Source organism: Astatotilapia calliptera, chromosome 13 (assembly GCF_900246225.1).
Source record: "Astatotilapia calliptera chromosome 13, fAstCal1.2, whole genome shotgun sequence".
Lineage (NCBI taxonomy): Eukaryota > Metazoa > Chordata > Actinopteri > Cichliformes > Cichlidae > Astatotilapia > Astatotilapia calliptera.
The window spans coordinates 14,709,438-14,724,203 of record NC_039314.1 but is presented as its reverse complement, the minus strand read 5'-3'; the positions used below and the strand labels follow the sequence as shown (position 1 = coordinate 14,724,203).

The 14,766-nt window shown below is 40.4% G+C and overlaps 1 protein-coding gene across 2 annotated transcripts in view; it reads right to left on the bottom strand.

Annotated features, from left to right (window-relative positions):
- marchf8 (membrane-associated ring finger (C3HC4) 8) overlaps window positions 1-14,766 on the bottom strand; it is a 93,562-nt gene that overhangs the window by 64,241 nt on the left and 14,555 nt on the right. For both annotated transcript variants that reach the window (XM_026190772.1, XM_026190771.1), the window contains exon 2: window positions 1,774-1,974. In XM_026190772.1, the coding sequence (XP_026046557.1) occupies window positions 1,774-1,869 (96 nt within the window). In that variant the 5' untranslated portion in view covers window positions 1,870-1,974. The remainder of the gene's footprint in view (window positions 1-1,773; window positions 1,975-14,766) is intronic.

Sequence of the window (14,766 nt, the reverse complement as noted above, 5' to 3'; positions counted from 1 at the left end):
CAGGAAACCTGTTGGGAACACCTGCGCTGCTGCAGTTGGTGAAGCTCTAAAAGAGGGTGAGGAGAAAGAGAGGGTCACCCACATATCGTCGTAGCGCCTCGCTTTGTTCTCGTGCTGAGAGCACTTCAGTGTGCTGTTTGATAAATGCTGAAGTACGCGGAGAAAAAGTAGCAGAAGAAAGATAAAGTCCGTGCAAGACTGAATGTGGCCACAGCTGTACTGCTGGTTTTCTTTTTTATTACTGATAAACACGATGAAAAGCCTAATTTAAAAAGAACCCCGATGCTTCAAAAAGCACAAAGACTAATATTTAGTCAGAACCTTAAAATCAGGCAGACACTAATCGTTGTCTCTGAAGCTCATATTTTCACAAATCTTTGCGTTTTCAGATTAGAAATCTGTGGTTAAAATCTCCTTGACTATTAAAAATTCAGATTAAAAGCAGCAAAATATAAAAAGATAAAAGTGTTCAGAGTTGGTGATTCGACTCAATTATTTTGCAAAAAAACCAAACGGCGAACAATTCGCAAACACAAAGAATAAAGAATAAATCCTGCATGTGCTGCAGCACCTTAAACTGCAAACCCGGATGGCCTAAAGGTGGTTTCAGGCACAAATGGAAAAAAGCAGCCCGCGCTTTGACATCAGATGACAAATCTCAGTTCAACCCACAGGCAGCAGAAATAATTTGTTTGTGAGGGAAATGTAATGAAGAATTTACGTTTCTGTGCTTAGATTGCCGCCCCGCCATTAAAAAAAAAATTAACTTTCTGATTGTTTCTCTGACAGGACACCTGGGATAACGTTCTCTACTTCCCACCTTCGCACATTTTATCTTCCGCTCTCGTCACACAGAATTAAAACCGTTTTGCTTTTGTCTGGGCTCAAGCTGACATTTCTACCAATCTTCCTCCGAGGCATTTCACTAAGTTGTTTTACAACATTTCCACCCTGTCGAGCCCAGTTTGAAGCAATGACGCAGTAAAAATGGGGGGAAAAAGGAAAAGAGGTTAGAATAATTACGTTTTAAGCCATCTGGAGAATTTTCTTCCTGTGGGTGTTTGAGTGACAGTAAATACAGTATAACTTAAAGTGGCATTAAACAGAAACACTCGACTCAGGCTTTGGGAACGACTACAAAACAAAAGCTGCAACAATATAACCGAGGCTTTGTTTGCTCTGGGAAAATGTGAGGGAACTATTTTTTTCCCCCACAGTGTAAAAAAATAAAAAGCAGACTTTTTGAAGAGATGTGTGGCTCTCAGAGGCTGAGGAGTAATGAACCTACGAAACAGCACTGCACATTAAGACGTTTATGACGACAGTGCCGATGCTGAGGTTTGGTGATATTTAACAAAGTTTTGAGAAAATGGTTTGAGTCATAAAAATTTAAGGGCTAGGCTTGGGTTTGTAACAAGGGGGGGAGATGTGACTGTCAACGGGAAACTGAAAACAAACAGCACCGTTACTTCCTCTATCACTCCAGACTGACTCATAACTCCTAACAGCCACTTCAGAGTTTTGTCTCCTGATCATAAAAAAGGAAAGTTTGGCTTTCTGGTGAAACAAGTCATTCCCCCCCCCACCCACTTACAGGCCTTGTTAGGGACTTGTCCAGATTTTGGGCAGCAAATATCAAAGGTGTGTTGAATTAGATCTTTCTGCATTCGTCCAGGAAACAAAAACTACAGATAACAACCGTCCCATATCTGTCAGCTGTGTCCCTGCCCCTCATATTTATGACCCGGTTTATCCCATAAACTCTTCACATACCTGCTTGTCCTTGTCTTTAGCTTTCCCGCTGCCCGACACCCGCGACGAGGTGACATCACGGGGGATGACAGACATTTGGTGCAGTGGCATGTTCATCCCAGCAGAGCCAACCGGGGGGGACGCTCACACACACACTTCCTGTCCCGCTGCCAGAGCAAAGGGCATGTTGGTTTGAACTACGAGACCTTGCCAGCACCGCCCCTGCGGAGGACACACATTACATCAAAATTAAACATGAGCATCGTTTTCTGTCGGAGCAGCTGGAGAGATGAAATGCAAATGTGGAGTAAGAAGCAAGAAATGACAGCCCTGAAGTGGTACAGCTGCATTTTAAACACTCAAGTGTGTTTTCACCTGGTTTGCTCATTACTCGATTGACTTCTTTAGGGATTCTTCAGGGGTTTTTTTAAGTCTAAGTTGATTAAATTCAAATGCTGACGAGTGTGAGTCTTCGCATTAGAGAGCCAACCTCTAGAGTCTGGCTATTCATGTGTAAATATACCTAGCTCTTTTTATTTATGGTAATGTGGCTTCAGTTACATATGATGTAAGGGAAGAAGGAAGGAAAAAAAGGATGTCTATACAACAGATATCTGCATATGAATGTGCAGCATTTGCTGGCAGATATTTGACACGGGAGGCTCTCTGTTGGTTTAGTTTAGTTAAAGTAGTCGTTTATGATAGTTTTGTATTTTCTAATTAGCTTTTTTCCCATTTTACTTTGACTTTTGCATGTTTCAGTTTAGTTTAGTCAACTGTAAGAATCTTGGTTGTAGGCACCAATCACATTTGAGCACTGCTGAGTTGCAAGCAGATAAAAGGCCCGTGTGGAGACCCTATTGTTAGCTGAGACCTGAGAAAACCTAAAATACTAAGTGCTGATGATGTGTTGATCATAAAATTTAGACTTGGGTTTTGTTTTGTAGATTTATGCTGCATTTATGTGCAAAACTGAGTATGCATAAGTGTATTCTTAGTGATTATTATGAGGCATCTGTGTATTTTAAAGACATCTATGTTGCTGTATTTGGTGTTTTATTATCAAACTTATTTTACTAGTTTACGATTTTAAATCAGAACAAAACGAAAGCATTCCCCATAATCACCTCTGCCCTTCTGACCCGGAGTACAGTGTTAAAGGACCTTCAGACTTTCCTCAAATCCCAAAAGCACAGTCAGCTACGACTTTCCAAAAGAGAGCCGTCTCTGAACAGCACGAGCGCTGAGTGAGATATATTACCACAGGGGTGATTTCCAAAGTGTAAACCATATCACTGCGGGGGCGTGCATGAATTCACTTTTGTTTTTCCAGAAACCTGGATTCAGACTTTCTGCAGCAGTGACTGGTGGCGAGTCGGTTTCTCTTTCAATCTGATTGAGTCAGAGTCATGAAAGCAGCAGCGGCAGCAGCGTGGGACTGTCCTGTGGAGTTACACAAGAGGTTTTACACACCGGTCGTATTAACTTCAGTTAATGCAGCCATCTGTACTCCCACTGACAGCAATTAAGCTGTAGCTCCTTCTCACCACTAGGCTGTATATGTGACTGTGTGTGTGTTTGCACGCAGCCCAGCCTGCCAAACAAACCCTCAAGCTCCACAGTATGAAAATGACTGGATTAAGACACCAAAAAGCAAGCGGGACAGATGGGAGGTCAGTAAAATGGCAGTAATCAGAAACCAGTGCAGGAGGGGGAAAAGCGGGGAGGTTGGTGGCGGCACTCATTCAGGGCTTCGGACTGAGAATGCCACACAGTCTCACTGAGGAGACGATCAGACCATCGCAGCCAGAGCTGTCACTTCAGCTCATCACCGCACTGTATCTGATAAGTACTCAACAAGATGGAGAGGTGATTACGCACCATCAGCAGACACATCAGCTTCTTGTGCAACAGCTGGCAGTCTCAGCTTGATGTCAGTACACAGTGTGGGGGAGGGCGGTGTAATAAAGAGGCAGCAGAAAGCACCTCGGCACCCAAAAACAAACAAAAAAAACAAAAACCTACTCTTAAGTGAACGAACAAACAAACTGCAGGCTTGTCTCAGACCCAGTGGGAGAATCAGGGATGCAGTAGAGAGTGCAGAAGTATCACAAACCAGGATGAACACCCTAATGCACAATCGGTCCAGAGTGTAGCCACTCTTTGCCTTTAGACTGTTATAACATCATAGATGAATATCACACAGCACTGATATGGCAATAAAGTGTGCATCATGTCTGCTTTCCTCTTGCTATAACACAGCATTTTGATTTAAACATGCAGGCAGTAATGGTTAATACACCAAATTACCAGAAAATAGCAATGCACACTAATTCAACATGCAGAGAATACATGCATATTCATTGCTTCTTCTCCCCTCTTATGTAGGCGGTTTATATCGAAGATGATCATCTTGCACCATATTTAGAATCTCAGAATCACTGATGCCGTCATTACTGTGGGAAACGTGCTGCGACAGTATTATGAGATACTCCTTCTTTCTCCACACGTAATCACTTGTGTAATTGTTTATCCTTGCAGATGCTCTAGAAAAAATACATAAATACATTGATTTTTATAAGCAGAGGCACTGAAAACAATAACTGTATCAGTGGAAACCTCCTTTCGTTTAAAACATCCAAGGCTGTTCCTAATGATCAGTGCAACTGTTTGCAAATTATGCACATTACTAAACGCTTAAATAACACAGCCTTAAATTTGTTTACAGCTTCATAATGGTGCATAATAAACTGTTTATTTTTAACATTTCTGTTGGGTTAAATATACATTTTGGCCCGTCTGTTTTTGAAATCAGTGAAGTAACAACAAATGCAGATATTTCACCAATGGCACAAAGAGGCCCTGAGCGATTAGGCGATTACACTCTCATGATTATTAGGACCTGAACCCAGCTGAATACTTAGCTAACTCTTTGAGGTCCACACCAAGAAAAAAGCAATGGAAACATTTTTTGTTTGCATTTCTTATTGACTTGGGTGGGTAATAACCACAATCAATTTTGTTTTTCAATAGACCCTGTAGTTTTTAAAATATTGATCTCTACCAAATGGTTGAGCTGTCACTTCATGGTAAAAGTATGAAATGCAAATACAAGTACAGTAGATAATACAGTCGAAAAAAAATCAAATAAAGGGCCAAATTATAATCAAATTAATGACAAAAACTATTCAGGGCATTGGATACAGTTTATTTCTAGTAGCATACCAGTGATCATTGCTGGTTTTCATTCCATCAAAGGAAACTATTATATCAAACAACAAAATACATATTTTTTTAATCTGCAAATGAGAAAAATATTCATATTCAGGCCACGTCTGATTGAATGCTACTGTGCAAAATCATTTTTCGTTTAAAAAAATAAAATAAAATAAAAACAGTGGAAATCAAGCACATCTGCTTGTGGTTTTGGTCGTGGGGGTCTTAGGGTGTAGCATTTATTCTGTGGTCTTGGAGAGCTGAATCATGGTTGTCCAACTCTAGATGCTGGCTTGTTAACTTGGTTCAGACACAACCAGGTGGAATCCTTTTGAGAGCCATCGGTTTCTGGTCCAGTAGGGCACAGTCCCTCTTGTAGACCAGGTATTCAAGTCAAGGATGTATCCGAACAGTGGAATATGCCATCTCCTTAACTTGTAACTTATAACTTGTCTTATACAGGTGTAATATAATACCAGAAAGCTTAATTCCTCCCATATGCTAATTATATACAGGATGAGTGATTGGCATGGAATGGTGATCTTTGCATTGGACTCTTTGCTCCACCGTTTGACCGATGAAAGAGGCATGAACCCACAGGCATTGTTTAGGTTGACACATTTGGTGTCAAACGATTTTATTGCAATCAGAGCTTCATCAGACCTGTAATCAAAGGCTCCATGGCCCTTCTTCATCAGGTCTTTGTCTGCCATCAGGGAAGCTCCACCAGTGCAGTTTGGTCATACAGTACCAATGCCCCTGACACCCAAGGAGGTGTGCAAGTTCTGGCCCAAGCTGAAACTTGTGAAGAGCTGAGGTTCTTTTATGGGTTTGCATACTGTTTTTTACAACTTTGGCCCCTTAGCAGTAGCTTCTGTTCCTTTTCACTGAGGGGAGCATTGAAGAATGTAGATCCCCCTTGATACAGCAGCAAGTCGTGGATGATGCCAGATGAACTTGGCCGAACAATTTAAAACCCCACTCATCTGGTGGAGAGTGCCAGCCCTGTTGGCTTCATATGAAACCATGACCTCAAACACACTGTGGTTGAAGGTGGATGGTATCATGCCACAGGACCATGTGATTTTTAGCCATATAATTGTTTAGCATCCATATAGTACTTGTTAAACATGAAACTTCCTGTTTGGGAGAGGGATAAGAAGAGCTAATAGTTTACATTCACAGTGCCTTCTGGTGGATTTTTTTGGGCATTACGGATGTAAACCAATTGGTAGAAAAGACTCAATAAGGTAGGTCTAGTTCAGTGAAAGCCTCAGTTAGATATAGGGCCTGAAAATGTGCTCTACCAATTGGTTGAGCAGAACGCTAAAGGGCTAGTCTGGGTTTGCTTTAGACAGCAGCCCGCCCACTCTCACCATCATCAATACACAACAGCAGAGTTTCAAAAACTTTGAGAAACTATGCCAAGGAACGCTGAAGCTCTTCTGTAAGTTTGTCCCAGTTTTTCCTTTTATGTAACATCCATCTCTACACAACCCTGCAGAGGTTGCTCATTGTGGTGCGTTTATACAGTAGCAAGGTCAACTCAATACCACAACAGGGGAGGGGAGGGGAGTGGGGTGCAGAGAAGAAACGGTGCCATACAAAGATGTTCATCTTTGTCGCGAACTGCTGATTCACATACCACTGAAAATAAAAGAGTCTGTTTTGTTGTGAAACACAAAAGCGCAGCCGAGTCTCCCAGAAGAAGAAGAAAACAAAACAAAGCGCATTTATATTCGACAATTCAGTGCACCATTTACCAAGCTATTGCAGAAAGCCGTGTGTCCTTAACCATATTTAGATGTCAGGGTGGTTTTTCGGCCGCCGAGTCTACGTGGACGTAATTTCTTCAACTGATGGCATTTTTTTACAGAGCTGCTACGCTACCGCAGTTGTTAAATGTTAAAGGTTTTATTAACCAAACTTCAGCTCTTGAGTCCTTTCCCTTCCCTCACCATCAATCTTGATTACATTAAAGACAATGGACTCGGATGCAAAAACAGTAAATAATTTATTCCCTAGTGTGAGCGAAGAATCAAAGGTCACTTTGATGGGCACAAAGCCCTTAGAGTCATATTGCACCTGTGTGCATGAGGCTAATGAGTTGCAGTAAATGAGTGTGGGTCAGGGACCGAGTAAAGCCCATAGAGAATTATCACAGGGAAGAATCATTAAAGCTCACGCTGTAGCTCATCCACGAAGGTTTGCCTTAATTTAAAAAAAGCCATTTTGTGAACTATGATGTGAAGTAAACAAGAAGGAGGAATGAGATAAATCAGGATGGTCCGTGTCACTCGCTCAAATGTTTCCGAGGCGCAGTCCGATGACCCAACACCAATGTTCGCCGCTGTCTCCACAACACATAGTGCTGCTGCACCAGCGAGCTCATTACTATACATCCCAAAAATAACAACTGCAGTAAGCCCAACAGCACTCTTTGCTTTTAATTGGCATTGTGTTTCAAACCTAAGGTCTTTGTTGGACAGAGAGGTTGCACTAATGGGGCGAGAGATGTGTTGGAAAGACAGCTGGGAAAACACGTTTGCGATATAACAATGTCTAAACATTCAGTTCAGAGCTCTAAGTGTGAATATTTTAGGATTAATAAAGCTAAACTGATTCTGTCAATCAAGCTGTCATAAAGTCCTTTGGATGTGATGTCACATCATGCCATTTCCTGTTGTGTGTGTGTGTGTGTGTGTCCTCCAGGCTGGCTACTAGTCAAAGAGTTCACTGTAACACCATTAAAATGCTAGCAACTTTCCAACCAATCTCAGACCTCCTATGGTTTCAATTCAAAGTTAACCTGTTGCTATGGCAGCAGCCTCAAGGGTCAGCTTAATCTCTAAGGGGGACAATAGTTTCTTATAATGCACTTCTAAATGGTTACATAATGTCAGTAAAAAAAAATTTCAAAACACATTTCTGTGTGAGGGCAGTTTTCAAGCAAACACCAGCCATTCATAAAACCAATATGTAGGAAAAACAGAGTGCATTTAAATTTGATTTTAGAAGGCTTTAATCCCACAGCCTGTAACCAGACAGAGGGGATTCGTGAGTTTCACATGGCTGCTGGTAGGTAAAATAACAGTAGCAGTGCCTGCACTGAATCCAGGCATGCTTACAAAACTATGGGACAAATCTGATTACTGTATGGACATATGCTGTGTGCCATGGTACAAAACAATAAAATAAAAAATACTGCATCCATGACAAATAAAATTGTTCAGACGTCAGTGGCTGATGCTGATCTATTGAGTTCCTTTAATTAATTAATTTTCTTTCACTGGCAAAAATGCAGAAAAACTAGAAAAAACATCTCTTCTTTGAGGCCTGTATTCAAATTTTCAAAATCTAGCCTGTGATGAAAGAATTGAGGCATAGTGCCACACACAGAGTGTAAAAGTCCAAGTAGGGTGGTTTAATAACAGAAGCCCTCAAATCCTCTGTGAAAGCTCAGTGCATTAAAACTGAACCTGATGAGTAAGAGGCACTGTGACGACTAGTGAATCATCACGTCCTACTTTGTAGTGTATCTAACAATGCCTGATTGTGACCATATTTTACAAAACAATAATCATATTTTACTGAGACTTACTTTAAAACACTATTGCTGCTGTCACATATCAAAGGAGCAGGTCATTTTCTCATAATTTTCTGTACCAATTATTTGAACAGGAAGTCATTGTGGTGTTACGGGCAAGCAATCTTTAGCATGTCTGTTTTGGAGGAACTTTATTTTCCATGTAATCACTTCTACTCTTAATATTCTTTCAGATTATGAAGGAAAACAAAACAAACTTCAAACAAAGTTCACTCTTAAATTTCAGAGGGAATTTAAAAAGAGTAAAATTCAGGATATTCTGCTTTTGCATGTGTCACAACACATCTTGATATTTCTGAGATGGCAAAACTGCCCCCCCGGTAGATAAGACTCCTGGCCACAGAGGATCCACCCAGAGACAAGGCCATCAAAATATTAGCTCCTATTACCCAATGAAGTCTATTTACTTGAAAAACAACTCAGCCCTTCTCACCATCTCTGGCCCTCTCTGCTCCTGAGCCAGGTAAATCACAGCCCTGCTCTCCGTTCTGCTCAGATGAGCTCTGCTGTTACTCCGTTTGCCAAGGGGCTCCTCTGTGTCCCTGCTGTCAGATCAGACCCGAGATATGGTCGAGAGCGCGTTCTTCAGTTCTGATGTGCAACCAGGCAGAAAAACTCAGCTGTGTATCAATCAATCCAAACATCACTGTAGTATAGCTATAGTCTATATTTAAAGAGGTGTCTTCCCAAAGGATTAGTGGGTTAGGGCAGATACCAACAGAGCATATCAGATAGATACAGAGTCTGAAAGATGTTGGACGTGGAAGAATTTCAGCCATATGTTGCATCCTAATGAAGAGACTGTTCTGCATTTTAATGAGTGATAAAATGCTCAAATGTGACTGTAGTAGCCACAGTAAGCTCCCAACTGCATGGTGTGTCTCATTAAGATGCTCCATACAGCTCTCAGAATTATTATTTTTTTTGTCTCATAGAAATGTATTCAGTGTTCATTTGGCAGGTACAGTATGACGCTTGGAAATGCAATTTCTCCCTCTGGGGGATGTGCGACTGTCACTGAATTCTTTCACGAGAGGAAAGGAAAAAAAAGGGAAAGGCTACAAATATGGTTGCATGTTGTACTGGTGGCTCCACTAAAAGATACAAGTCAGGGGAGAGAAGGCGGGCACAATTTTACCATGGCGCAGATGCTATAGCTGTGTTGGCAGCGACAACTAGACTTGATGCTCTGCCAGAAATCAGAGACTCTCCAGTCTCCGCTCAGATTAACAGAGCATCAGTTAGACCTGATGGACTCTTCTGATAAGGCCTCGTACACTTGCACAAATAGGCGCTGCTGTTTTTCATAGCTTTGAATAAAATGTTAAACAAATTTAGCTGTCAAACTTAAACTGTTGGATAATTTAACAGCCACAGACAGCACACACACACACAAAAACACAAACACACAAGGATGTGCCGCACCGAGCTCCAAGACTGCTGATTACTTTTTCATAAAGTACTGGGAATAAATTACCATAATGTTTGTAGCCTATTGTCATTTCAGCTGTAGCTGCATCATTTGCACAACCGTGGCTTATATTTCACTCTCTTTTCTGACTACCAAATTGCTATTTATCCTAAAAGCAAGATTAATAATATAGATGTTTTTGATTAAAGTTCATTGTATCCCTAATGTCTGTTAGCTGTCCCGTTTTATTATATGCAAATGAGTCCCAGTTTGGAGGTGATTAATTGTGTAGAAGGAGGAACGAGCTCTTTTGACATCTGGGATAAGCAGGCATGTTGACTAGAAAAATGCACGAGTTAGTGCCTTCCTTGTTTAATGCATCTATAAACACAAAAAAACTTCACCCACATTTAGTAAAATGACCTTGACTCTCTTCTTGTGACGGGAAGGCGTGACTCATGCGATGCCAGAGCAGATAGACCGAGAGAAGCAAAAATTACGACATAAATAGAAGCGTGCATACTCATAAAGACCTTCTGAAACTCCCCCTCAGCTTAACGATTAAATGCAGGACAGAGGATGTGTTAATTCACAGTATATATTTTTTTTCTCTCACCACCATTACCAGAATAGATGCAGTGCTCTCTGCCCTGAGTACAGGGAAATTCTGTTTCAAGTGAAACTGGGATGAAATGACTCATCCTGCAGCAAAATTCATATTTTTACATAAAAATCTTATTTTACACACCGATGATAATTATAGTAGTCTTCAGTTACCCCTCATTTCTCTAGATTTCTAGGGAAATGGGAAATGCGCTGGTGTATTTACAGGTAAATAACTTACATTGAAATACAATTTATGACTCCAGAGAGCTAGAAAGTCAGTATTTTACATGACCTTCAAACATAGCCTGAACTGTCTTGTAATTTCTTCAAGTAGTCTTCTGAATTAATTCTCCAGGCTTCTTAAAGAACATTTAAATCTCTTTTTTGGAAGTTTGCTGCTTTTTGTTTATTTTCTGCTAAATTGATGCTGAGATTCTAGCTCTGGGGCCCAATCCAAGACTGACAGTGTCCCATTTTGTGTTTTTTTTTCCATCCAGGTATGCTTTTATTGCATTAGCAGTGCATTTGGGATCATTGTCATGCTGAAAAATGAAACCATTGGCAATCAGATGATTCCCAGATAGTATTTCATGGTGGATCAAAATCAAATTTTTAGAATTCCACCAAACCACAGATCCCTGTTGTGCCCCTTTTCCTGAACTCCTCTGTACATATTGATGATGATTTCAACAAAAGTCTCAAATTTGGATTCACCACTCCACAAGATCCATTTTTAGCCAAGCTCTTGTATAATTCCACATACCTCAGCTTTTTTCTCCCAGTTTCCTGTGTTTGTTTGTTTTGTTCCTGTTTCTTAAGGACATGACTTTCAGTGTAAATGTGTTTTTGTGGCAGACTGCTAGAAACAACACTATTTAAAGTTGGTTCTTTCCAATTATGTGTAGATACAACACTGACTCATCCCTTGGGTTGGGGTGCCCTTTTCATGCCTGAATGATTTATTTAAAAAAAAACAACAACAAAACAACTTTTCCCTGAAAATGTTTTCTCTGCAAATGGGCTAAAAATGAATGAAAAAGCAGCCAATGTCCAAAGAAAACCTTTGAAAGCCGGGAAAGCTATTGCTCAAGACCACTTTATACAATTACAAGCAAGTGTGGCTCCTTGGAAGCAAAATATGAAGAAATTAGTTACTCAATACTTAGCACTATAATTTCCACAGAACCCCGTATTTTTTTCTATTGTGCATTTCTTGTATAGCTACTTGCGCCACCTGTTGTGTTATTAACTTTTGTGTCATTGAAAAGGCCATTCAGGGCGGAGCACGGCACCTTAGCTAAGGCTATTTCCTCATGGTTTACACTTATCCTTTATGAAAACTCCGGAATTAGGTGACGCTTCTTTGTGTCATAACTTCTGAAAAGCACATTTGTTTTTCCCCAGGACTACACAGAGAACCTCTTGGGATCTAGCATTGCTTTCAAAGACTCAGACTAAAGTTTAATAAGCTGCGGCAGCTCGTTAGGCGTCAGGCACTTTGAGGACTTGGAGGATGGTTCCTCCCACTCCTTCAGAGCAATTGTTCACAGCAACTTCCTGAGGTGTTGGTGTCACAATGAGTCTGCCGGGCAACCAGCAGAAATTTGTGGGAATTTTTTTTTTATGTCATGCTAATAGTTGTACAAGGATCAAAGCATAAGGAACAAGTTTAAAAAAAGAGAAGACACTGCATACCATAATAATTAGTATGACGGGCTGACAGGTGACAGGATTTCTTCTTTTTTTTGGTTTGTTTGTTTTATTATTTACACAGACAGACAGGCTAGCTATTTCTAGCACTAACCACTGAGAGCTGTTTCAATCTCTTTACCCAAGTCTTGACATGAAAGCAAGCAGGCCTCTGTCACTGTGGCATTTGGACCCCAACTGGAAAGCAGCATCTTAAAGTGTTTATTCTGTTGTGTTTAAAAATATACTTCTCTGTCTGTAAGCAGCGCAACAAAAAAAAAAGCAACTAAATTCAGAACGAAAATATGAAGAAATCTCTGGTCCCATCTTTTGATAAACATTGTGCAACGACCACAATATTCAGATAGAAGGGCGTACATTTTTATGCAGCTCTGACATTGCCAGGAGCAGATTATCAGTTTCAGCCTGCAGTTAATAAATGTTTACTCCCACAGCTACCTTGACCAGAGGCCAAACTGAAATTTCGGTGATCGTCTATTGTTCTAAAACCTCAGGCTAACCCTCAAAGCTGAAGTGTTTATGCCTTTTAATCCAACAAGAGGTGATTTATGTTTTGTAAAAGGTTTCGCTTGGAAGTGATCTGAAAGGGTTCAGTTTTCAGATAAATAACAGGGACACTGACAGAGGGCTTCGCAGCAGTATCGCTGTTTTTAATGCAGCAATTTTCTTCTGTATGGAGACTTCATAAACTGCTGTGACGAGGCACCAAAAAACTAAATGCCAGTAAGTAAAGAGGAAACACGGCTGACTCAAAGGGAACTTGATAAGAGTTTTTGACAAGAAGCTGTTCAATTTTTTGGTGGGTGTGTGATGTGATAAGGGGGAAGAAAAGTTACCAGCCAGTTTATCGTACAATTGGAATGAATAAGGATTTAGCTGGAAAAGCAGACTTAAATATCTGTGGGGTAAACGCAGGGAGAAAAGCACAATCATCAAAAATCTACTGTATGGAGATGGGAACTGAAATTGCCAAGATAGGCAAACAGCCACACTCCACAAAACACCAGACTCGAGTATGCAGCTTCTGTAATCTCTCTGCAACAGTAAATACTATGAAGGGAAAGGAGAACATAGAATACAGGAAGCAAGAGCCATCTCTGCTGTGTGCAGGCAGATTTGAATATTACACTCACACAGGATAGATTTTAAAAACGCAGTTTCTTGTCAGCACATGTCCAATTTACAGTCGTATCGAACCCCGTCTGCGGGTGCAGTCAGAGCGCTGCGATCAAGTTCAGTGACTTATTAGCACAACTGCACACAGGCACAGCTACAGATGCAAAGTCAAAACCACAAGTACAGATTCCCATTTGCATTTTGGGAACATAGCCAAAGGTGATACCCAGATATTGAGTTATAGTTAGCGGACAGGTGCAGCTTCTAGATGTCAATGAACAGATAGAAGGCTTTAAAAAAAATATCTGATTTTCTATCTTGGTAACGATAAATAAACGCTTATCTAAAATAATTTTTTTTTTCAAACAAGTATGTGTTGTTAATTACTGATCTATTCACTGCAGAGTCCCTTCTTTCCTCATTTGGATGTGCTCTTTGGGGCCACTAGTGATGAGGCTGTTCAATAAAGTTTAGTGAAAGCCTGTTAATTTTAATGAGATGCGGACAAAAAAATGTGGAGACACTGCAGTGTGTAAAGCATCACGCTCTTCAGCTGATGTTGTGGATTTCTGTGTGCTGAAGTGCCATTGTGGGTTACATAAATCCCTCCGCTGTGTTAGGGATATATGCATTTCAAACAGAGCAGGCACAAGCAAATCAAGAGCCTATTAGATCAATCAAATAGCCTGTAGAACAAAAAAAAAAAAAAGGGGTAAACAAAGCAATCACATGTAATCAGATGTCCTATTTTGTAAAAGCATACCCAAACATGTTGAATATGCTGTCATTGTAAGCAGAAAATGTTCATGTCGCAGGCTGGAAGCGCCAAATGTTGAGAATGGTGCTTCAAAATAAAACTTGGATATGCAACAGCTTAGATCATTAATAGGAAGCGAGAAGAAGGGCTAACTATAAACACACATTATGTTATTACTTTATTTTTAAGCAAAAAGATTTGATTAAAAATGATGCTTGTGTATCTGAGGTAGTATCCGCTTCCTCAACTGCACTCACCACTACATTTTAAATGGCTGAGTTGTCTGCAGTGTTCTCTATTATAGATAAAAGCCAGCAGCCACTATGTGCTATTTCTATAAAATACTCAAATCTGGTTCCATACACCAGAACTCGGATCTTCTATAACAGTACTAAAAAAAAAAACAGTCCACAGGACATTTAATCATAAGCTGGATGGTCAAATGGAGGACAAATATATAGTGTTACTGAGCCTCAGTTTGAATACTTCGGTTAGTGTAACTGGAGCATTTAACCATTATTGCTGTTGTGATGGCATGCCACACATGGTAAGCTCCACACCACCAGTTGATTCACTTTAGTTAATTTACAG